The sequence below is a fragment of the Delphinapterus leucas genome, chromosome 4, assembly GCF_059928025.1.
Source record: "Delphinapterus leucas isolate spDelLeu-1000000601 "Yukka" chromosome 4, BTC_Dleu_Yukka2, whole genome shotgun sequence".
NCBI lineage: Eukaryota > Metazoa > Chordata > Mammalia > Artiodactyla > Monodontidae > Delphinapterus > Delphinapterus leucas.
The window spans coordinates 93,935,790-93,961,885 of NC_143132.1; the positions used below are offsets into that span (position 1 = coordinate 93,935,790).

Genomic DNA, 26,096 nt, shown 5'->3' on the forward strand with positions numbered 1-26,096 from the left:
ACTTACGTACTAAGTTCTATGCCAGGTATCCTTTACAAATCACTATAAAATATAGGTATTATGATCACCCCAATTTTACAGATGAAGAAACTGAGGCATAGAGAAGTTTGTGACTTGCCCAGAACTACCCAACTAGCAAGTATCAGAGCCAGGATTGAACCTTGGCTGACTGCCTTTATCATCCACACCCTAAAATGCTATGCCATGCTCTGGATGAGTTGGGGATGGGGAAGGATGAAGTAGAGGCAGTGGAGTGCTCTCTGGGGGTGCGGCGTGGGGAAACGCTGATTTGGAGCTATTGCTGATTTCCATGATATAAATACCCACCCTACCCCCATGGTCGCTTTCAAGCTACTGACCTGATGTCAGCTGACTTGTACATTTAACAGTTGGTTTTCGTGACATGGCAAGAGCTGGCTCCAGCACAGAATTGAAGGGTATTGCCAAAGAGAATAGCAGGTACTGAAAAAAATTGAGTTATGCAAGTTATACCTAGATACGTTTGACTCTAGAGAACTAGAAAGCACAAGGGATGGGGTAGTGAGAAATGGAGCTGGAATGTCGAGAGGGACCAGACTGCAATGTCAAGTTCAGATTTTTTTTTTCTGTAGGAAACTGGAAGTCAGTGAAAGTTTTTAAGCAGCCAGGTATTGTGATCAGTCTTTTAGGATAAGAACTCTGACAGCGGTATGGAGCAGGTTATAGAGAAAGAAAGTGCTATCTAGAATTCAAGTTAGTAGGCAAATAATGAGCATCTAATCAAGGCAGCTATGGGAGTTGGGGTAGAGTCTTAGGGTAGAACTAGATTCAGAAAATGTTGGCAGGTAGAGTTGACATGAATTGATGATTGATTAGATATCATGTGAGAGAAGGAAGGAGCTGAAGAAAATATTAAGATTTCTAGCTTGGAAGCTAGATTTACGGTCAGTTCGTTAATTGAGAATTTAATGGAGTGAGTTGCTGAGTCAGGAGTGGAGAAGCAAGTGAGAACATGTTCATTTTGAAGAGCATATAGGCTATAATCCTGGAGATGGTTGGAAAAGTGAACCCAGAGCTTAAGAAAGACAGATCATGGATGGGAGATGTGGAAGTCATCAGCCTATGGATAGAGCTCATAGCCATTTAATTTATCAGGCTGCTAGTAAGCACTTCCTATTTGCCACGCATTATGGCATGGTGGCACATTGGTCTGCTCAGGGAAAGCAGGAATTATGTAGCTGAATAAAATAAAAAATGGAACCTTGGGGAAAACCATCATTTACAGGGCCAAGGGACAGGAAAGGAAGAAACAATCAATTAAAAACCCAAAAGAAAAAAAGGAGGAATTAATTACTAGCATGGCAAGAGACTACAGAAGTTCAGGAGGAAGAGAGCTTCAAGAAAGAGCAAGTTGGGCTTCCCTGGTGGCGCAATGGTTGAGAGTCCGCCTGCCGATGCAGGGGACGCGGGTTCGTGCCCCAGTCCGGGAGGATCCTGCATGCCGCGGAGCGGCTGGGCCCGTGAGCCATGGCCACTGAGCCTGCGCGTCCAGAGCCTGTGCTCCGCAATGGGAGAGGCCACAACAGTGAGAGGTCCACGTACCGCAAAAAAAAAAAAAAAAAAAGAAAGAGCAAGTTATTAAATGCTCGCCAAGTAGGTCATTGGTGTTGGCAGTGGGGGTCACGGTGTCATTGGTGAACCTAATAAGTCCAGTTTCATCAGAGATATGGGGCTGAAAGCCAGATTGTAATGGGTTGCCTTCAAAGAGGGTAGTCTTTGAAAAGTCACTGTCTTCTCTAGGGTAAAGGCAGAACTGACTCAACAGAAATCAAGTTGTATTTAGAGGCAGATCTTCTCTGCTTTCCTCCCTGCTTCCTATACACTCCTCTCTTACAGCTTCCCCCAAGTCTAACCCTTCCTTCTGTTTTCTATATCCTATCTCCCCTTCATCCTCCAGGATCGTAATTCACACATCATTTCTTTTCTCCTCTGTAACCTTTGTTTCTCCTTGTTCACAGGCTCTTTCCCTAGAAGTGTGCTTAAGTGTCTCTCATCTTGGGGGAAAAAAAAAAAGGTTTTTCTTTACTGTTTTCCTCAGGCTGTTGTCCTATTGCCTTCTTTATCTCTACAGTGAAAGTACTGCCTATATTCACCGTATCTATTTCTTCACTCCTATGTACTTTGCAACCCGTTACAATCTGGCTTCCAGGTCCACATCTCTGACTAAACTGTACTTGTTGGGTTCACCAAGATCCCATGACCCCATTGCCAACACCATTGACCTACTTTTCCTCTCTGCTGGCTTTTTTTTTTTTTTTTTGCGGTACGCTGGCCTCTCACTGTTGTGGCCTCTCCCGTTGCGGAGCACAGGCTCCGGACGCGCAGGCTCAGCGGCCATGGCTCACGGGCCCAGCTGCTTGACGGCATGTGGGGTCCTCCCGGACCGCGGCACGAACCCGTGTCCCCTGCATCGGCAGGCAGACTCCCAACCACTGTGCCACCAGGGAAGCCCATGGCATTTTAAAAGAAAATAAATTTATTAATTTATTTATTTTGGCTGCATTGGGTCTTCGTTGCTGTGCACGGGCTTTCTCTAGTTGCAGCGAGCGGGGTGGGCTACTCTTTGTTTTGGTGCGTGGGCTTCTCATTGAGGGGGCTTCTCTTGTTACAGAGCATGGCCTCTAGGTGCACGGGCTTCAGTAGTTGCAGCACGCAGGCTCAGTAGTTGCGATCAGCAGGCTCTAGAGTTCAGGCTCAGTAGTTGTGGTGCACGGGCTTAGTTGCTCTGCGGCATGTGGGATCTTCCTGGACCAGGGCTTGAACCTTTGTCCCCTGCATTGGCAGGCGGATTCTTAACCACTGTACCACCAGGGATGTCCCTCTGCTGGCACTTAACAGCTTGCCCTTTCTTGAAACTCTCTGCCCTGCTGAACTTCTCCAATCTTTGTTTTTTCTTGCCATGATAATAATTACTTCCTTCTCTTTTGGGGGCGGAGGAGGGATCTTTTAATGATCGATTCTTCTCTCCTGCCTGCTATCCCTCTAAAGGATGGTGTTCCCTAAGGTTTCATTTTTATTTTATTCAACTTTAGGATTCCTCCTTTCCCTGAGCAAATTGACTTTCCCTCTTTGGTGCAAGTTACCATGTGGCCTAAAGCCTGCCAGCAGAGCCCCATCCTTTCATCAGAGTTGAGTTAGAGATCCAGCCCCCAGCAAATAAAGGGATGTTTTTATCCTTGTAATCTGGGTGGGACTAGGAAAGAGGACTTTGATGCCTTCTTATCCTTACTGGAGGAGGGTGATGCTGAACACTTGCAAAGCAAAGTAAGATTGACTGGCAGAAGACTGAAGTGTAGCCCACATGTCCCACAACCACAGACATCTGTGTGCCTTTCCCCACCCTCCTCTCCTTCACCAGCCTACTGGTCACTCATTAAACTCATTTCAGTCAGCTGCTACTATCTCCAGGCAACCAGATGGGGCCGACTCTGTCCTCTCCTAAGCTGGTTATACTGATACATACCTTTGTACTTTAAGGTACATATCTCTACTTTTTAAGTTTCTACATCATATCATAATCATCTATTATGTCTAGGATGTTCCCACGTTTATATGTTCCTCAAAAATAGGCCATTGTGCTTTGTTCATCCTTATACCCCCAATACGTAGAACAGTCATGACCAAATAGGTACTTAAATGTTGGTTGAATGAATTTGTTGATTTACATAGTGATTCTTAACTTTGCTAGGTATGCAAGGAATTCCTCTAGGAATTTACCTAGAGAGCTGAAAACAATACCTATGCCTTAGGTCACATTCCCAGACATCATTATATAATAGGTGTGGAATGGGACTCAGGCATTGGTAATTTTTAAAAGTTTCCAGGTGATTCTAATATGCTTCCAGCTTTGAGAACCTCTTCCAGCTTACTCCTATGGCTTAAAGGAGTAAAATAAGATACACCAATGCCTGCTATGTGCCAGATGTTTTAATTACATTCGCACAATAACCAAATGAAAGGGGATGAGGTTTGATTTTGTTAACACACGGGAAAAACCTGAGGCTCGGAATGACATAATAACTTTGCATAAACCACAAAGTTGGTAAGAGGCAGGGCTAGGACCTGATTCTGTTACCTTGCATTACCTTTCCAGCTTCCCAGGCAGCTTTCCTCCAGTGGTGAGGAATCCATTCAATCTCTTATCAATTCTCTCAGAGGTGGAGCATTGGCCAGCTGGCTGAATTGTGTAACATTAGAAGAAATGTGTGATTAGCTCTATTCGACCTCCAAAAGTGAGGTTGGATTGGAATCAGCCCATGTAAGAATTTATCTGTGTCACAACTTCGTGTCTTTCACATTTGTAGGATAGTTATGCCTTTTTTTTCTTTTTTCCCTGGGCTGGGCACTCAATCTTGCCTCTGGGTCTCTTTCTCTGAAGGATGGCCATTCCAGTAGCTTCTTGGTCAACCCTTTACACACCCCCTCTTACCCCTCCCATCTCTGAAATGAGCCTATAGATCTAATTTTTCTTTCTAGGTCACTTGCAATTTCTTTAAAGTTCTGACGCTAACAGTGTTTCTCCTTCTACAAGTTCTATATGATACATATTTATTACAAAGAGAACGAAAAAAATCACTTAGAGTTTTTGGAGAATTTTATAATATCTCAAATTCATTAGAAGATATGCTGGGATCTTACAAGTTAACCATAAATTACAAGTTCACATAAAAGTTACTGATGGCCAAAAGCAAGTCAAGTTGTTCTAAACATTTAATTTGTAAATTTTAATAAATTAAGCAAACATTCTCTAAATACTCTAGTTAGTCTTAATTAACAGCAAGTTAGACCTAAATATTGTCAAGTTTGTTCTGTGGGATAAAAACTAAGTAACACTTTCACAATATTAATTGTGAGTTGGTAATCATCATAATTAATAGTTACGTAGTGTTTGCTATGTGGCAGGCACTGTTCTAAGTGCTTTCTACATGTTAACTCATTTAATCTTCAGAAAAACTCTGTGAGTTAAGTACTATTATTCCCATTTTATTTTTTATTCCCATTTTATAGATGAGGAAATTAAGGCATAGAAACATTAACTAAGACATACAACCAGTATGTAGTAGAAATAAGATTCAAACCTAGGCAGTCAAGCTTCCTAGTCTTTGCTCCTAACCAGTTTTCTAGATTTGCCTAACACAAAGCTTGGAAATTAGACCAGTTTTGCACATGAGTGAGGAAGACTGATATGGTGCTGTAATTCTTGAGTATCACTTAGCCTGGACTGACACTTTTACCACTTGGCTTGAGCAACCGTGAACACAGGAATTCTCTGCAGGTTGGAATGGGAGGCATGAGAAGATCTTGACAAAGCCAAAAGGTTGGTACAGCCATTAAATCTTTAAGGGAGCAGTAGTCGGAATGCAGAGCTAGCAATGACGAGGCTGTTGAAATAATTAGATTATGCCTCCGCAATGTGCCTAAAACTTCTCCTGGCTAGTAGTGATGACTTCCTAATTATGTTAATGGCCATTTTTTTAGTCCATAGCTCCCTCAAATTGCCAAATAATCAGTCTTTTTAAAAAATTCTTCCAAATTTGACTTTTACTTTCTGATTCACTCTCAGTTTTCCTCTTGCCAATCTCTGGATTTCTCCCTCTAGATTCTTCTTTTCAGCCTGTCAAAGAATGTTTTCCTCCCTGGTCTATTTCTTTGTCACTGTGTTCTGTCTCTTCACTAAATCTCCTGAGTCTTACTACTGTCTGAGTTGTTAACAGTTACCTCTGAGCTCTTCCTCCAGGCCTGACCTCCTTGAATCTCTGACCCTGCATTTGCTATCTGTCTTTTGGACCTATCTGCCTAGATGTCCCATTGGCTTTAAATGGAATAATTTTAAAATGGAACTTTTCTTACTTTCCCTGACTGTTCTGCCTGTGTTCTCTGTTTCTCATACTCCAAGTGAGGACCCTCCAGGATCTTTCAATCCTTTCTCTGTGTCCTACCAGCCTGCCTACCTGATCCCATATACTACTCTGTGAGCAGTTACCAAGGCCTATCAACTCCGTCTCAGTGATCTCTCTTGAATATATTCCCTCCTCTATATTCTCCTGGGGCAGACCTTCATTTCTCTCCTGTGGACAATTGCCAAACTATTATAGCTGTTGCCCTCTAGTGTCTTCTCCCACCAATCTACTGTGTACACCTCAGCTGTATAATTTTTCCCAAAGTATAGTCTCATTAAAGAGTGTCCACTGTATAGCACAGGGAATTCTGCTCAGTATTCCGTAACAACCTAACTGAGAAAAGAATTTGAAAAAGAATAAATACATTTATATGTATAACTGAATCACTTTGTTGTACATCTGAAACTAACACAACATTGTTAATCAACTATACTCCAATATAAAATAAAAAGTTAAAAAGAATGTCCAAAATCTTTGTTGTTTAACCATTAACAACTGAGAGCATTTCATTTGCCACCACCTTTCCAGCTGCACCTGCAGTAAGACTGGATCATCCTCTACATCAGAAGTTGCAGCTTGCGCCCCTTAGTCCAGATTTGGCCTGCAGGCAAGTTTTGTTTGGTCTGCAACTTAAAAATAATTTAATCTGAATCAATGCTTTCAAACCAGAGGATTTCCCTTAAAAGTTAAAGTCTTAGAGAAAGTTCAGAGAACTGTGAAAACTTAAGGACAGATGGAAATTTGCGGGAGTCAGGCAAGATTTAAATTCTTAGCTACTTAAGTTCTCAGTCCATCTGTTACCCATCCTTGTATCCTTGTAACATGTAGCAGAATCTTTACATACAGTAGGTGCCTAATTAACACTTGTTGAATTATAGTTACTTGACTTTTGATAGTTCCTTGGCGCAAACATTGAGGTTGTTTGTAGAACAAAAGTGCTGCATTAGTGAATCACAGGTGATCTGTACAGTGGTCTTAAGTGAAGGTCATATAATTTGTGCACCAATAGAAAAAAAATAAATCTGCATTTTAAAGTATACTCAAACTTTACAGTGTTTAAAAAAATGTGACCATAAATTTTCATACAGGTAAGTGTTCTATGAAATTGTTTTCCTGTAATAGGCAGGAATAGAGCAGAATCTGGAGGGGAGAATTTAAAAGCTGCTTGACAGAATGAAATGGCCATCACTGGAAAAGTTGGGAAACCACTGGCATGGAATACAAAACTTTGAATGTGAGAAACGAAGCAGGTAGTGAGTTATAATAGATGCTCTAATTATTTAATGTGGTTGGTTCATGTTGAAATTTGATCACATGCTAAGTTATTGATGTGTATGGAATATCAGAGTACTATGGCTTTTCCCCACCTCTCCCTCCCACTTTGACATGAGCACACAGATGAACTTTTTAGAAATAACTATTTGACATCTTTTTCACCTGTAGTAATTTCAGAACTTGGTGATCATTGGGGTCCTAGTAACAAATGTACACAATGGGAGAAAATGATAGTCTCAACTTCCCTGCAAACATTGAGCTATCTGTCCCTGGGCTCACATTTCTTCATGCAGTGATCTTCCAGATCAGAGGTGTGACAGTAACGATAACCAACTCATAGAAGGCTTGGTATGTGCCAGGCACTGTTCTAGGGGTTTTTACTTTTTTAAGTTTCACAACAGTATTTTGAACCAGTTAGTATGTCATTTCTGTTTTACAGATGAGAAATTGAGGCACAGAGAGGGTGAGGAACGTGCCCAAGACCCCACTGCTGGAAAGCGGGGGAGCTGGGCTTTTAACCAGGTATTCAGTCTGCAGTCTGTGCTACTGACTTTGGCTTCCTACCTGCCTCCTAGACTGAGCCTTTTATTGCCGGCTCCCCCTGCCTACACTTGCCTTACTTAGCTTTTCTTCCCATAGGCATTTGAATTATAACACTTGCCCAACACTTTGGCATCTTGGATTCCTATCCTTTTCCTTGCTACTCGCACTTCGTCTTCTATTAAGGCACAATTCAGAATAGATGCCGTATCGGATTTCATCCCAGAACGAACAGACACAAGTAATTCCTTCCTTCTCTGGGCTTGTGCAACCCTTTATCTAGGCTTCTCTTACTAAGCTTGTATTGCTTAACTAACATCAGCTATCCATTTACAAGTCTTGGCTCTCCTCTGTTTCCCTGAGCTCCAGAAGATGGTCTTTTTCTCCCCCTTAAGTTTCCCTGCCCGTTGAATAGATTTTCTAATTTGTATGGTGAATGAATTAGCAGAGAACAACCCCATTCATAAACTAACAACGAACATATTTTAATAAGCAGAGTATAGATTCTGCTTGGCTGCCTTTGATTTTTGTTTGTCTTCTGACCTTTGGTCATCAGACCTGGGTAGGGAGCCAGTGGCCACCTATTTTGCTGTATCTGGTTCTACTGAGGTGTAATGAGTACCCTTCATCCCTTCCACCTCCTCAGGCAGAATTCCCTTCTAGAGCCTGAAATGGTTATGGGGCAAGTTTTAAGACCTCTAGTACTGCCCTGGAGTACTACATCTAGCCAAGACTGGGTCAGTTCACAACCTGTGAAATTCTTAACACTTGGCTTGCTTCTTTGTGCTACTGGAGTTTTCCAGCTACTTCTAAATAGGTTTCAGGAAACTTTGTTAACTAGAGAATGTTCCTTGGGTGGATCTGAATCTCATTTCACAAACTCAAGGATGCAAGAAATATAACTTGATCTATATTTTGAGCCTTCATTCTTTAGGTAGAACTTAATTCCAGTGAATTTAGGTATTCCTCCATCACTGTTTTCTTTTAGGTTTTGAAGTGTCTCATGTGATGTTGATGCATAATGCATGGGGGAAGCCATGTGGGTACTCATCCTTAGCCCACATTCATGTTCCACCTGGTCCATGGTGTTTGGCTTCTACAAGTTGCCCTGGGATATCCTTTGTTCTTATTAATAAGAGCCCTTCAGGTCCATTAGTGCTCTCTTCTATTCCTGTTGGACCCTTGAGAACATGTAGTGGGCCACGGATAACGGAGAAGTTGTCTCAGACCCATCTGCAAGACACTCATGCAGCCTTCCTGTTTTTATGCCTTTTTGGACACATGGAGTCATTCTGCTGCTCCTGCACAAGCTAGAGCCTGAGGGGGGCTCTCTGAGACCTTTTGAGGCACCACCTTCCTAAACATACCTTGCGGTCACTCTTCCCTAGAGTCTTGCCTTTTTCCACGGTTCTGTCTGGGCATGGGGTACATGTCTGTTGCTCTCAGATTCCATAGACATATCTGAGGGTTGCTGTGTCCCAAGGTTCTTTTTCCATTGGATCTCAGATATCAATCCGTTCATTCTTCATTTGATCTCTAATAATTTCTCCTCCCCTCTTCCACCACCTAGCTCGGAGAATCACTTCCTATTCTAGGAGACTTCTTATTCATCGTGTAATCTCCTAAATCAATGTCTTTTTTAATTCTCCAAAAGATATAGGCTTTTGAAAATCAAAAGCAGGAAGACATTTCTGTTTCTTTGCTATTTGTTCTCATATCCCTTCCCTGAAGTAACAACTACATAAAGGCTTGGCTACTGATTTTACCTGTTGGACAGTAGGGATGGGAGGGGAGTAGTGAGAGGAGCTAAGGGAAACAGATATTAGGGAAAAAAGTTAGATACCATTCACAGTTTTATCATGCCACATGACAGCACATACACATATGAATGTCATCCTATCCTGGATAGGACTCAGAGCAGCTTCCTGGGCCCACACTGTTCTCAACCAGCATCTCTAGGGTAATTCTGTATGTCCTGCAGCCCTCGCATAATTCCAGGAATCCAGCTTCTATACTGGTTACTTAGTCTCTAAACTTCTCTTCTCTCTTCTTCACAAGGAGGAAAATAACAGAATTGTAGCCAGAATTCAACAACCTCTCCTCATACTGTAGGCACTCAAGCAGTGATAACTATTATTATTAATAATAGTAACGATAAATTGGCTAATGACAGATTACTGCTTGATTCTCTTCATTTTCAAATTTTGAAACAAAGTCAGTATTGTCTGTAGGATAATGATTTTTCATTCTCTAACTTATCAATACAATTCCAAACATTAGCACAATTTTATTTTAACACCTTTCTGGATTCTTCTTTTCCCACCCATCCAGCCTTTCTTACACCCATCTGCTTATCTTTTTCTCCTTCATAAACAAACTGTCCCTTCTCCAATCAGCACTTCTGCTCCCACACCACCCTGTCAGTGTTGTGAACAATGCAGACAGTTGTTCAGAAATTCTATTAATGCAAGTGCTCATAAGCTAATACAGCAGAGGTGCTTCTGGAAAGGTATGGGCAGATTGAGGCAAGTCTGCATGCACTCAGGGCATGCAGTACACATAAAGGAAACCCGGGGTGGATTCTATGAAAATGAATACTCTTCTCTAATCTGCCTTGTAAAGACAACTCACTTGTTTTACAGCTTTCCTTTAGTTGAAGAAACTCATATGATTTGTCTTATATATTCAATGAAGTCTTCATTTAACTAAAAACAAAAAATGTAGTTCAAAAAGTAACAGAGCCAAGCCTGCCATGTCTTTGTTCATAGTTTATTATTTGATGCCTATCAAGCTACTTGGCCTGTGAGAAATGGAATGGATCTTGCGTGTTCTCTGTTCATTGACAAGGGTTTATTGTGTGAACTCTAGAAATCTTAGTGAGTACATTCTCGGCCATGCCCTGGCAGATCTCCATATTCCCCAAGTTAGACTGACGTGTTACCACAAAACTTAAGTGATGATTGCTTTTTCCCAATTTGCCAAAGACCTTAAACCCTTAAACTTGTGGTTAGGGTGCGCGCACACACTCACATTTGTTTGTTTTGTATCGAGAACGTTAACAGTTGTTTTAACTTTTTCAATAAATCGGTCAATTGTACATATAGAAATTGAATTATTTTCTTAATATTCATTTGCTTTCCTGTTGCTTATATTTCCAGCAAATGAATATTAATAGAATTATTGGAAAAGCTGTTCATGGTTATATAAATTGCCTCTTGTTCTTGTTTTTCATGAACACTCGCTAATGGTTTTATAATGCAGTCTTTCCAACTCTTCACAGCAGGGCATATGTATACAATTTTATATGGGACACTGGGGTAAACAGCTCAGGAACTTGGCTGCCCAGGGGCTGAGGGGATCAGTGTCACAGCACATCTGTATCCTCTTCAGGGCATACCAGTGTGCCCCATGTACATGCTGGGAAGCTGTATTATGGTGTATTGCAGACTGCACACAGTTCTCATTTCTATTAGGAACATTGTTTTCTTGATCCTATGAAGGCATTAAATATTTCACTGATCATCAGCGTTCTGTTTCATATTCTACAGAAGGGCACTGTTACTCTCCAACTGCTCCCCGTCAAGGTTTGAGAGCCACTAGGCGATACAAGTATCTGAGTTCACGCGCCTGTACCGGGAAGGTTTCTAATTGCTCTGTGACACTTCTGGGCCTCTCTACCTTAACTAGTCACTGGCTTCCAGGTGGCTTCTAATTTTCTGACTTTGAAACATGGCCAGTAGGTCTTGCAGGGAGGTCAGTTTTATGAGCGTACTCAATAGGAAGAGCTTGTATAAGAAGTAGAAAGAGGGAATACACTCCACAGGGTCTTTGCTGGGTGGATGGCCTGGGTCTCCTCTCCAACCAGATAACTTCCTGTGAACACTTAATGCAGAGCTCAATGCCCTCAGGGCTCAGAAGGGAAGAGACAACAGGCTGCATGTTCTTTGTACATTTCTGCAAAGCTCCTGGTTGTGTCTGAGCTGTTCTGCCAGGACTGCAGTTGACTCTGCTCCTTCCCTCTCACACACTCATTCCTTTCTCTTACTCTCAAAACAACCAGACACACTTCAATATATAAGCTTAAAAACACTTTAAAAATACTTATAGTAAATATAAAACTCTCTTCTCTTCTATTTGTATTCAAATAAAGTATTCTTCCTCCGTTCCTAGTATGTTATTGGAACTGTGATGTGCTGATTTAGGGTGGGCAGGGGTCGGGTGAACGGACTGAATCCTGGAATTCACAGTTCCTAGGTTTGAGTCGCAGAACTGCCATTTATCCAGCGAAATGGGCAAGTTCAGCTAATTTCTAAACCTTCTTGGTAAAATGAGACTGATGACACATTTCCCTCTCAGAGACTATCTGAAGATCAAAGGAGATGTACTCTGATATTTTCAGATGAAAATACTCTCGAAGTTCTGAAAACGAAAGGTAAATATGATTTGTTATTGTATTAAAAGTAGCCAGTGAGTCCTCAAGGGCAGCGGCAATTGCTTGTAAGAATTTGAATACTGAAAGGTTGGTGAGTGTGGCTCAGGTGATAACTTAGCTGACACACGCTCTCCCTCATTCCCCCCTCATCCTGCAGAGTAACCTGATACACTACTTGGGCCTCAGCCATCATCTGCTCGTGCTGAACTTCATCATCATTTCTTTTGGCAAGAAAAGCGCATGGTCATCTGCTCAGGTGAAAGTAACAGACACTGACTTTGACGGTGTGGAAGTCAGAGTGTTTGAAGGCTCTGCAAAGCCAGAAGAGCCGCTGAAACGCAGCGTTGTTTACATTCACGGAGGAGGCTGGGCCTTGGCAAGTGCAAGTATGTCCTGGTCACGTTCAGGTTGTTTGGGGTTGTAGCTGGCCCACAGAGATGTGTGATTGAAATGACTTTCTTACTGGGTAAGGAGAAGGGAGCCATTGGACTTGGTTCCCCTGGCAGTCCCAGTTATCCCTATTGTCTCAGCAAAATTATTCATAGTGCCCCCCCTTTCCATTCTTGAAAGGGTCCTGGTTTGGATGATTGATTATATAGCTACCCTATATGATTATATAGCTACCCTACATCAAGGGTTTTGCCTGTTTGTTTGTTGATTCAGGCAGACTGTTTTGAAAATATTTCCTGTAACCTAAATCCTAGACTAACTTACTGTGAAGTACTGAAGTTGCTTTCTGCACCAAAACAAGGTAAAGTTTCCCTGAGCCAGAATATGAGGCAATTATCTGTAGCTCTATGCCAACTTGTGTTTTGAAGACACCTTTCTATGAAATAGAACAAGTATTTCTGAATGCACGCTAACTCATCAATATTTCATCTGCTTGTGAAAACAAAGATGAAAATATAAAACATATGCCACAGTTAAAAGGAAACGACCTTGCAAAATTCAAGAACATTCTCTTTGGTATTGGAAAACTTTCATGAACAGATCACACATTAAAAATGTCAGGCAAAAAAAATAAAAAAGTCAGGCAGCCAAGGGGAGCAGCCTAGTGAAAAGCATACTAAGGAGGAAATAAGGGCCTTATCTCTGCTTGTAATTATTATGGCGCTACTTTCTCATCTTCAGCCCAGAGCTTTTGGCATCCCCTAAGTTTAAAGGCGATGGCAGCTTGTTCTAGTTTGTCTTTTTTTTTTTTTTTTTAATGCAGCAAAGGCCAAAAAGTATAACTTTTTCTAGTAATCTCATTTCATTTAACTCCATATTCATCATTTATTCTTTTATTCATTGATTTGTTCACATTTCCATAAGATGATTACTGAATATGTAGGTTTGCCCAGGACTGAGTAGTTTCCCAGGGTGCAGGACTTTCAGTACAAAAACTCAAAGAGTTGTATGCAAACCTGGACCTCTGGTCACCCTAATGTGTGCTTGGTGATGGGGATACAAAACTGAGTAAGACAGAGTCTCTGCCCTAGAAAAGGTTGCATCTGTAGCACTGGACACTTGCCAGGTGAGATAGTATCAATACATCAGAGGCCAGGAAGTATAAGTGCCAGGAATGGTATGGATTATGAGTCAGCCTGGCCTTTTCCACATAATTTTGGCTGATCACTTCTGCCAGAGGAAGAGCTGGAGGTAGGTGTGCAGGTGTTTATGTAGTTATTGAACTTCTGGTTCTTAGACTGCCTTGGAAAACCTATAAATAAGGTAGTATTTGGCTTTCTGTTGACGCAATCCAGCTCTTAATATATTATAAAAACATTAATATATTAAAAGAACAGCCTAAGGGATTAAATTTTTACATATTAAAATTGCTTCTGTCACTGCAAACCTGTGGATTCTCTTTCTAAGAAATGCTAAGACTTCCTAAAATTCTATTTGTTCTGTGTTGGTTTAAACAGAATACCATATTCTTCAGATTGGTGACTTTTCTGAATCACAGCAAATGATGGTGTTAAAAGAGAAAAATTTTTTGGTTCTAAGGAGGAAACTGCTTATTTTCTGTGATTTCTGGAAAGGCATACATTTGAAGAACTACAAAATCAGAATGAATCTGATGCACTTCATATCATCCATTATGAAATAAATTTTTAGTCAGTTAAAAACACATTCAAAGGTAATCTAATATGGATTTCCTGTTATTTTATAGTAATTGTATTTTATGGGAAACCAGATTAATTTTTTACATTGGTACATGTAGCTCTGTTAATGAGGTATATGTTCATATTTACTTTTTATTGTTTTTATTATTAATAACTTAAGTCCAAGTCTAAAAACAATCCATAGTTAGCAGAATTTAAGAACGGACAGTATTAAATAAACTGCTTTATAGTGAGTGTTTGCTCCTTTGTCTCTTTCAGAAATCAGGTATTACGATGAACTGTGTAAAGCAATGGCTGAGGAATTGAATGCTGTCATTGTCTCCATTGAGTAAGTAATTAATAATAGTCATAGAAAAACATTTAAGAAGGAATCCTAGATAACCATCTAGTTATTTTATTTTACAAGTACTAGAGTGTAAAATGAAAGTCCAGAGAGGTGAAGTGATTTTCCCAAAGTCACAGAAAATGATTTCTGATGTAACTTAGAATTTCTTGAACTAGCTTTATAATGCCTCAAACTATCTTCTTATTTTAGTTTTGGAATCTTCTGGAAATGGAATTAGCTGAAATTGAGAGAAATATATAATCAGTTATTTATAGTATATAGTTTGATTACTGCCTTTTTTTTTTACTTTAGTATAGCTCTGTATTATTAGACTATTGAAGTGTAAGAAAGCCATGCAATGCCTTTCAAGAGGAATTAAAGCATAGCTAACTAAGTTTAATAAGTTATAGTTGAATCATTAACCTTGTGAACTGCAAGGTCAGACAGTGCTCATAGAATTTCAGGAGAAAAACCCTAAAGGGAAAGATTATTTTGTTATGCTGTTATGTGGAAATAAACTATGATAAAAGCATAAAAGAGAAGGGATTTTTTTCCATCAGGTTTTTTCTTAGCCAAGTAAAAGCATATTCTAAAAATTACCACTATAAATTTCAACTAATGTTGAAGTTAAAAAAATTCCTGTATAGTGTGACTGTTTTCTGTGTTAATTCTCTCACTTTACCTTCACAAGTGCTGAGAAAGCAAAGGAAGTTTGGACATACCAGATAATTCCTACTATTCCATCAGATCCACTCATTTAAAATTAAGTGGAAATACAGTTAAGTCCCCTACAGCAAGTCTCAGAACGAACAAGCTCTGTTCCGAGAGTGCATTCCTAAGTCCAATTTGTTCGTAAGTCCAACAAACACAATCGTTATCACTTGGTGCTTCTTAGCAGTGTACCAGCTACTTCACCGCTGCTTTTACACTTGCTTCCGGACACCCTGGGCTTGAAATAAAGATACTGTACTACTGTACTCCATACAGTACTGTACATGATTACTGCCTTTTTAAATCTAAAAACCAATCAGCATTTTAAGAGAATCTCTCCTACACCAAGAGTTGGAGAAGTTATCCTCCTGGAGTTAGGTTCTGTAATTCAGACCTTGTAAATAATAGTGTGTTCAACCAATCTTAGTTAATGTAGCTATTATTATCACTATTAGTATTAATATTAATATCAGTGTTTTGAGTTGTTTCTACCAGTTCTATATTAGCTATTTTTCTGGGACACTAAGAAGAAAGTGAATAATAATTATAATGATTGCGGTGATGGTAATACAAAAATCATGGCACCTATTCCATGGCAGGCATTGTGCAGGTGCTATGTATACATTGTTTCTCCTCCTTCAGATCTCTGTTCAAGTATCATCCTTTCACCAAGGCCTTCCTTGAAACCCCTAAAATTGCAGTCCACTTTTCTTCTGCTTTATTTTTCTCCAAAATTATCATCAACGTCTGACAGACCATATATATAACTTCTTACGTATTTATTGTATTGAATATAAACAGACAATGTAAGTTTTATGAAGGCAGAGATTTTAGGGATTTTTGTCTGTTTTGTTCATTGCTGATCATTAGTGTCTGGAAACGTCCCTGGCAGATAGTGGAAATTTATGATATTGTGATTTGTAGGAAATATATATTTGGTCATTCAGATGACCAAAGTGTATTTTTCACGCGTACTTGGTCTTCGTCCAAAGTTCCTGGCTCACAGCTCCCCAAATCCTTCAAATTTCCTAAGTGTTCAGAGAGTTAAAGGAGTCTTTTGTGGGACTTCTCTGGCAGTCCAGTGGTTAAGACTTCACCCTTCCACTGCAGGGGGCAAGGGTTCAATCCCTGGTCAGGGAACTATCCCGCCCCTGCCCCCCTTGCCAAAAAAAAAAGGTGTTTTTTGTTATGTGAATGAGGTGACTTTTGGAAGCACCTAAGGATGGGGGCTGGTTGCCAGGAGAACCAACCATGTGATTAGAGGGTTGGGACTTTCCCACCCTGCTGGCCTCTGGGGAGGAGAGATGGGCTGGAGGTTTTATCAATCACCATTGGCCAATGATTAAATCAATCATAACTAGGTAATGAAGCCTCCATAAAAACCCAAAGGACAGAGTTCAGAAAGCTTCCAGTTGGTGAACACATGCAGATTTGGGGAGAGTAGTGCACCTCCAGAAGGCATGGAAGCTCTGCACCCCTTCCCACCTACACTGACTTTCGTATCTCTTCCATCTGGCTGTTCCTGAGTTGTATTCTTTTTATAATAAATCAGTAATCTAGTAAGTAAAATATTTCTCTGAGTTCTTTGAGCCACTCTAGCAAATTAATTGAACCAGAGGAGGAGGTTTTGGGAACCTCTGATTTATAGCCAGGTGGTCAGAAGTACAGTAACAACCATTGGCATCCTGAGTTGGAGGGGATTGTTGGAACCTCCAATCTATAGCTTGGGGAAAAGCATAGGTGACAACCTGGGTTTGCGTCTGGTGTCTGAGGTTGGGGGTGATCCTACAGTTTTGCAGGACTGAACCCTTAATCTGTGGAATCCGCTGCTATCTCCAGGTAGATATTGTCAGAATTGAGTTGAACTGTAGGACACCCAGCTGGTGTCCAGAGCATTGCTTGTTGGAGGTGTGGGGCACCTCCCCCATCACACACACGTTGAAAATTAGCCACAGAACACCAAAAGAGCATTTAATACATATTTATGGAATGAATGAATGAAGAGTCTTGCTTAACTTTCGTATAAGTCATCCAAAGTAAGTGTTTTGATATTTTCCTCATAGATGAGGAAATTGAGGTCCAAAAAGTTAAGTAGCCTGCAAGAGGTCACATAGCTACTTAGTCACATATGTGGAGTGGGGAATTGAGCCAGGTGGAATCACTCCCCAGGCTTCTATGCTTCTTTGACCCAGTATCAAACTAATATATATATATTTTTTTAATTTTTTTTGCGGTACTCGGGCCTCTCACTGTTGTGGCCTCTCCCGTTGCGGAGCACAGGCTCCGGACGCGCAGGCTCAGCGGCCATGGCTCACGGGCCCAGCCGCTCCGCGGCATGTGGGATCCTCCCGGACCGGGGCACGAACCCGTGTCCCTGCATCGGCAGGCGGACTCTCAACCACTGCGCCACCAGGGAAGCCCTAAACTAATATTGAAGGAAGCTGATGATGCTGAGTGACAGGGTTATGGCAACATCAGCCACTTTGCATGCCCTGAGCTTATGTAGCTCTCCCCTTCCCTCTGCCTCTCTCTGCCAGCTGCACTCCCATTCATAACTCATCTCCTTCTTGCCCCTACTCCAGATCGCAGACCTAAGAGAATCCTTGCTTCTCCAGTTCCTTGGAAGGGTTGGTCTCCTAAGTCATTTAGGCAGCTCTGACCCTGTGAATGGGAGCCTTAGAATCAGAGTGATGCTGTGGCTTCCTCCTCTGCAAATGTGGCACTGGACAACTCTGGACAGCTCCCCGGCCTCCCTGGATCCTCAGCTGGGCCTCCCAGATCACTCAAGGGCCCTTGATACAGTTTTATAATGCAGGAACCTTCAAGTAAACGATTGTATCATCTGGCCTGGGTAGCTGGCCAGAGGAAGGCAGGGCTGTTTAAGCAGCTGAACTCCATTATGGAGCAAGGCCCTGCAGCTTGGTGCTGGTGAGCTGGTCTCAGGGCCTCTTCAGTGGTTTCCTGTGTAGCTCCAGCTCCTCAAAGGCCTGAGGAAAGGAGAGAAGGTGGACTTGTTTTACTTGGTACCATAAGGATTCTCCACACAAGCCTTATCCTCCAGGGCTAATGTAAGCAACTGGCAATATGCCTAAGCTCTTCCTACATGCCCTTCTCCACCTGTTAGCATCTGTCTCCAGTGAAACAGGTGTTCTTTTAAGTCTGTGCTTATCATAAAACAAAGAAGGATGGATAGGGTGTTTTTTTTTAATAAATTTATTTATTCTATTTATTTATTTTTGGCTGCATTGGGTCTTCGTTGTGGCACGTGGGCTTTTCATTGTGGTGGCTTCTCTTGTTGCAGAGCACGGGCTCTAGGCGCACGGGCTTCAGTAGTTGTGGCTCATGGGCTCTAGAGCGTAGGCTCAGTAGTTGTGGTGCATGGGCTTAGTTGCTCTGCAGCATGTGGGATCTTCCCGGACCAGGGCTTGAACCTGTGTCCCCTGCATTGGCAGGCAGATTCTTAACCACTGCTCCACTGGATAGGGTGTTTTTAAGAAGATTTTTTTTTAAAAAAGAACTAAAATATAGAGGGGCCATGCTTTCATCTTCACTTTCCACTGCGCCAAATCTGTTCAATGTAGCATCCGGTTTATCAGCAGATAAGCATCACAGCAGTGGGCAATTACTATTACTCAAGGCTGTGTAATCTCAGGCAAGTCACTTAACCTCACGTGCAAAATGGGGTTAGGAATCTTTCCTGTGTATGTCAACGTGAGCTACTGGGAACAAGAATCATGTCCTCTTTTCTTTGGGCCTACCGCACCCAGTATATGGCTTAAACATGTATGCTAATAAGTAGATACACTTTGAGTTAGGTTAATGATTTCAGGGAGTTGTTATGAGAATCAGTTTGGACATTTGAGATAAAAGGGCTTCTGATATTCTAAATCACTAGACAAGACTGAAGGGTTATTGCTCTAGCCCATAGGACAGAAAGGTCATAGGACAGAAAGGTCCAACTTAACTAATTTATTTATCAACGTGTTTGGAACTCACAGTACTTTTCTTTGCAGAAATAATGAGCTAAGGTGATTAGGATCCATCCAGGCGAGCCAGCCCACAAAGAGCCACATAACCTATGTTCTAGTTGAGGTATAGCCAACATCATATGACCGTGATGTTTCTCTTGGAAAGTATGTTCAGAGGTCTAACTTGGGACCTCTTCTCACTGCTCACCTCTTTCTTTTATTCCATAAACGCCTATTGAATTCCTGTTATGTGCCAGCTACTGTGTTAAATTCTGGTGGCATAACAGTGTGAGTAAGAGAGGCATAATTTCTGTCCTCATGGAGTTTACAATCTAGATGAGAAATCAAACCTTGAACAAGTAATATTAAATGTGATAAGTGATGTGAAGTAGCAATGGAGGCATCGAGTAGGTAAGATCTTACCTAGTTTGAAGGGTTTGAATCGAGCTCCTAGGGATGAGCAGAACCTAGTTAGACAGAATGAATTGGTCATGGAAGTCCAAAGTGGTGTAATGAGAGGGCTTGGGAGGATGGGAGGAGGCAGAGAGCATTAAGGGAATGAAATATGAGAGAAGACAGATGAGGGGACCTATGCTTCTGGCAATGACTAAGGAAAATAAGAAATAAGGGTGGATAATCCTGAGAGCCTTCACAAGGATGGTGGACTCTTGGTTCTCTTGGAATTCCTTCTCCTAGCAGGGAGGTTGTCTGCAGACAGCTTCTCCTTATCCTTGAGGCCAACAGGAGTGGGTAGTGGTGTCATGGCTTTACTTCATGTAGGGAGTGGCCTTGTGGAAGGTTAGATATAATCTGAGGAAGCTGGTAGGCAGGGGTTGGGGGCAGCCCTGGTGATGGAATCACTTCACATGAAGCAACACTAGGAGCTGGAATTTCTGAGTTTACATCACTGCTATTGGCTCAAGATTCTGGGAACAGATCCAACAACTGAGGTAGACAAAGATCTCAAGGTATAAAAATAGGCCATGACTTCTATTTAGTAGCTTCTACAACACTATGCTATTTTTACACATAATTGCACAGTAAGTATTTATGAAATAAATGGAAGAGTTCATCTTATCATACCCAAGATACATGGATGTATCCTCATTTACATAATCTGGGAAGGAAGTTTATATTCATAAGTTTATTTTCATAAACCTCATTGCAGTTTAACTATAATATGGTACCTTTTTACCTGTAGTTTATATAATAAAACACAATACTAGAACCATAAGACATCAGGAAAAAGAAAGATTTAATTTCTTTCTTCTTTTTTTTAAAATTAATTAATTTATTTTTATTTTTTTGGCTGTGCCGGGTCTTAGTTGCAGCATGCCAGGTCTTCGTTGAGGCATGCAGGATCTTTTGTTGCGGCGTGAGGGCTCTTCGTTGTGGCGCACAGGTTTTCTCTTCTCTAGTTGTGGCATGTGGGCTCCAGAACGTGTGGGCTCTGTAGTTTGCCGCCCGTGGCCTCTCTAGTTGAGGTGTGTGGGCAAAGTAGTTGTGGCGTGCAGGCTTAGTTGCCCCGCAGCATGTGGGATCTTAGTTCCCCGACCAGGGATCGAACCCATGTCCCCTGCATTGGAAGGCTGATTCTTTACCACTGGACCACCAGGGAAGTCCCTAATTTCTTTTTTTTTAAATTTATTTATTTTATTTATTTAATTTTGGCTGTGTTGGGTCTTCGTTGCTGCGCGTGGGCTTTCTCTAGTTGAGGCGAGCAGGGGCTGTTCTTCGTTGCGGTGCTCGGGCTTCTTATTGCGGTGGCTTCTCTTGTTTTGGAGCACAGGCTCTAGGTGCGCAGGCTTCAGTAGTTGTGTCACATGGGCTCAGTAGTTGTGGCTCGCGGGCTCTAGAGCACAGGCTCAGTAGCTCTGGCGCACAGGCTTAGTTGCTCCGTGGCATGTGGGATCTTCCTGAAGCAGGGCTTGAACCCATGTCCCCTGCATTGGCAGGCGAATTCTTAACCACTGCGCCAGCAGGGAAGCCCCCTAATTTCTTTTTTTTTAAAGATAAAATGCTAATGTACAGCATGGGGAGTATAGTCAGTAATATTGTATTAACTATGTATGGTGACAAATGGTAACGACTTATTGTGGCAATCATGTCATAATGTAACATAGTGCCATAGATCATGGCACTATGTTGTGCCCCTGAAACTAATATAATATTGTATGGCAATTATACTTCAATTACAAAAAGATAAAATGTGAGATAATAACAAAGTAGGCATGTCAGATATTATTAAATTCTACAAGGCATTTACATTGCTTTTTTTGGTTGTCAAAAACGGTTTCAAGTTGTGTTTTGCTTTTAACTAAGTCTGTATGACACTAAAACTCTCTATTTTGTGTCAGTGGAGACCTATTCCCATCCACCAAATATCAGGTGGCACTATGCACAGAGAACTTAAAACTTGACAGAGCTGTAAAGAAGAACGTTGCTCACATAGACAGAATAGAAGCTGGACCACGTATCTTAGTCTGCTGCTAACAGAGTTATAAGCAATGGGACTTTTATGACTCTGTCCTGCTCATCCATAAAATTAGAGGAGTACAAGCTGACAAAATCACAGAGCTTCTAAAGGCACAATACAACACACATCTCGATAAATAGTTGTTCAAACAAGATACTCTGGAAGACACGAGCCACGGTGACCTAGCTGTGACTCTCCCTCTGCTCCTTTTCCTTCTCTTCTTCCCAGACCAGCACACAGAAATCCTCATGCCTCACCCCAACCTGGGCAGCCCTGGGAGATGGGCAGACTGAATTCCTCAGGGTTCCTCTCCAAGAAAGGGAAAATTTGTCCAAAACTTTCCTTTTACTCAGTCCAGGCTACCTTATTAGCAAACCCAAAGGCCAGTGTTACAAATAATTTATTAATGCTACAGAAAGGTAATATTGAGGCTTCTTTTAAGAAGTAGGTTGTTTTAGTTCCTTCACTATCGTTAACTAATGAATCTCCTTTTTAGACATATTAAGCTAATGTCTTCTTGGCTCTGTTTTCTACTAACATTAAAAAAAAATCTACTGGTTTCTCTCTTGTGGTTTAGGTCTTTTAGAATTTGGGGGGAGGGGGGCTTGGAGCTGTACAGAAAGCCTGTGCTGCACACTGCAGCGAGGTTGGGAAGCCTAGTTCCACCCACACCTGAGCCCAGAGCTCTGTTTAGCTTCTGAAATCACACAGAGAAAGGAGGTCCGACGGACATGGACCCAAGCCTGCTTGGGATTCTGTAGCCACCTGAGGGAATGTTTGGCTCTCTATTCCCCCATGAGGTTAAAGGCGAGGTTTATATCTGAATTGGGGAGGGGAGGCCTGGGGAGCTCCCTGCCGTGTCCATAGAGACGTCTCAGGAAGTCTTAACTCGTAAACAGCGTCAGCATCATATCATTTACACGGATCACAATTCTAGGTTCAATCAGTCCTAGGATTTTGGTGACACATCCTGACATCTGTCAGTTCTTTTGAATGTACTTATTATCCATTCAGCCAAGCCTTTGTTAAGCTGGGCTCTGCCTTGCTGAATGACTGGTAGTCAAAGCTATTTCGAGAGCCAATTTTGAGAGTAGAAACAGAAAGGAAGACCCTTCCTCAATCTTTATGCACAAACCTCATTGCACAAATGGAAAGAGAAACAATTATCCATTCACAGTCTTTCCACTTTTATGTAATTTTATTATATATTCTTTTAATGGAAAGGAAGCTTCTACCTATTAGAGGAATAAATAGATTCTTCCCCTGGAGTTGTCCCTCTCAAATAACACAATATGACTGTAATTGTTGATTTGTTTCAGATAACTCCTACTGATATGGGTTCTTTAAGACTGAGGAGAATGTTAACCTTTTTATGTTCTGAAGGTGAATCTACTGAGCTCTTCTTGGGAGACAGTGAAAAAGGAAAAGAAAAACAAAAGAAGGCCAAAATGGAATGTGATTTTATCTCACTCCTGAATCAAATAGGAGTATAATTTCATTCCGGAATATCACATGTACCTTTCACCTAACTGGCACTACGTGAAGAGAACTCAGTGTCCTTGCCCGCTGCAGAAGACTGTCTCAGTGTTTCCAGGCTAGGTTATTTTAAGGGAGAATGCACTTTACAGCACTCTTAGAACACTAGTATTATTCAGGGCTTCCACATCCATAGTCTTGGAAGCAGCTCACATTTTCCTTCAACTCTGGGCTTGTGTATCTGCCTTTGACTTAAGGAAGAATTTGTCAATCTTTCTGAGCATTGCTCCATCTCCCTGGTCACTAACAAAGTAGATAATAAAGTAATAGGTTGTAGAAATGGTGCTGCTTATTTCAGGTGGGTATACATCGAAATCTAGTACATAGCTGTGTGACTTTCCGTCTACTCCTAGAGGAAGTTGACATGTCTGTTATGACCTATTGTAAGAGAGACTTTGAGGGCTTAAAGAAAGGAGAGTTACTTTTGGCTGGGCTGTTAGAAGATTTCATGGAGGAAGTGGCATTTGAGATGAGACTTAAAGAATGGCAACATTTGATGAGAAATTGCTGGGGGAAGGGCATAGGGGATGGAGAGAAGGACCAATGCATTGGGAACAGGAACAGGGAGTTGTGTTCAGAGGAGAGTGACAGTATGGTTGGATTCAGTAATATTTCTAAACCCTGGCTGCACATTAGAATTACTTGGGGGAATTTTTCTTCAAATATAGTTATGCTGGGCCCCACCTCAGATCAAATAAATTGGAATGTTTTGTAGAGGAGCTCAAACCTCAGTGTTTTTTTATAAAGTTCCCAAGATTATCCTAAGGTGCATATAGAGTTGAGAAACTCTCAGCTATGCAGAGCATACAGGCAGGCAGTCCTTGGAGATGTGCCCGAAGAGTAGGTGGGTTAGGAACAATTTCTTTTTTAAAATGTTTTTTAAAGGCGCATAGCTTATTACTTTTCCCACCATAAGAGTATGTAATAAAATATGACATATTTTATATGTAAAAAGTATAAAATAAATCTCTAAAATTTTGTTTGGGACAAATAAAAATATCTTATTAAAGATGTACCATGTGCCAGGTACTCTGCCAGGTGGTTTGTTTTAAGAATATTGCAAAAACATTGAAATCATGAGAGAAGTTATGGGATGTCAGAAGTCTACAGTTTTGAGAACTTACTGCTTTGGTGAGGTAATGAAAACACACACACATACATTTAAAGGCTGTGGGTTTGGAAGAATGAGAATATTTTAAAAGGGGGCGGCATGTGGATTTTGAAGTCAGTTGTGAATTCAGATCACAGCTTTGCCACTTACTAGCTGTTGTAGACTAGTTATGCATCCCCCTTGAGCCTCATGTTTTCATCCTTAAACCCACAGGTTTGCTCTGAGATTTGAGTACCTGGTGAGTACCTGGTGAGGTACCTCACCTAGCAGGAAAAAGATAATTTTTATAGAGTGTACATATTTATTAAATTGAGTAAACCTCATTCCTGAATTTACACCAAATTTTGTTCTTCTAGTGGGAGGCACCTGCAGTAATAGGTAGGTAGAAGCTGACACTGCAGAGTCATGTGTCCTGCACTGAGCTGGGCAAATTGAGACTGTATGTGCCACAAATTCATCAGGTGCTTTCACTCAAGATCTACAATTAAAAAAAAGAAAAGGCAGAATCCTCTTTCAGTACTTCGCAGGGACACAGCCTTGAACAAAAGCATCAGATAAATGTATTTATGCATGCTTTCTTTGACTATACCGCTCATAAATCACCTCCTGACTCTCAGTTTTCTGTGTCTATAATGATATTACAGAACTTTCGTGATACTTCTCAGGTCAATTTCAAGCTACTTTGAAGGCTCATCTTAAAAATATCTAGGGCTTCCCTGGTGGCGCAGTGGTTGAGAGTCCGCTTGCCGATGCAGGGGACACGGGTTCGTGCCCCGGTCTGGGAAGATCCCACATGCCGTGGAGGGGCTGGGCCCGTAAGCCATGGCCGCTGAGCCTGCGCATCCGGAGCCTGTGCTCCGCAACGGAAGAAGCCACAACAGTGAGAGGCCCACGTACCGTAAAAAAAAAAAAAAAAAATCTAGTTTCACTACATCCTTCAGTCCATGAAAATAGTATCCCTTCTTAATGTATAAAACTAGAGAATGTTTCCAGAATGAACAAAGATAAGGGGAGGAGGGCTTAGGAGATAGATCTTCAAGGGCACCAGAAGGACTAGGATGTTTACTCTGTTATCTGAGCCAGTTATTAATCAGCTCATAAGATTTGAAGTAGTAGCATATTTTTTAGATTACCAGTTCCTCTTTTTTTTTTTTTTTTTTTTGCAGTACACGGGCCTCTCACTGTTGTGGCCTCTCCCGTTGCGGAGTTCCTCTTGATTCAAAGTCATTAAGACCTTTTGTGAAACAACACCTGAAAATTTGATTCACGTATGTGTTCTAGCAAAATATGTTCTGACCTCTTGGGCCACTAGCAAGATAGTCTATCATGCTATCTGGAATCTTCCTGAGACAAAATAGCCTTTATTTTCACACCTTGAGTCATGAAGTGCATTTGTTCTTATTTCATTGAAATAATTAAGAATTCAGCTTGGTAATATTGAAAGTAACAAATTGAGACCTCATCCCAGAACTGAGGGTAAATAGAATCATATGAGATGACTCCACCTATTGGACAAAATGGTGTACTCCTACTCCTTTTACCCATTATTAATGAATGAAATAAAGTAGCAGCAGCTTCACTAAGACATTGTGAAAGTCAGCTGGAGAAAAAATATTTCAGATGATTACTTGATCATCACAGATGGAAAAAAAAGAAATTAGAAAACTTATTTTAT

General features: G+C 41.3%; 1 protein-coding gene across 10 annotated transcripts in view; it reads left to right on the forward strand.

Moving 5' to 3' along the window:
* The window catches only part of NCEH1 (neutral cholesterol ester hydrolase 1), a 101,185-nt gene that overhangs the window by 31,764 nt on the left and 43,325 nt on the right, over positions 1-26,096 (forward strand). For 9 of the 10 annotated variants that reach the window (XR_016393073.1, XR_016393076.1, XR_016393077.1 and 6 more), the window contains exons 2-3: positions 12,344-12,572; positions 14,553-14,622. Coding sequence is in view for 1 of the 10 variants with exons in the window: in XM_022572058.3 (XP_022427766.1) it covers positions 12,344-12,572; positions 14,553-14,622 (299 nt within the window). In the remaining 9 variants the exon portion in view is untranslated. Of the gene's footprint in view, positions 12,104-12,343; positions 12,573-14,552; positions 14,623-26,096 lie in introns of those variants that run through there. The other variant, XR_016393081.1, reaches the window with a different exon arrangement.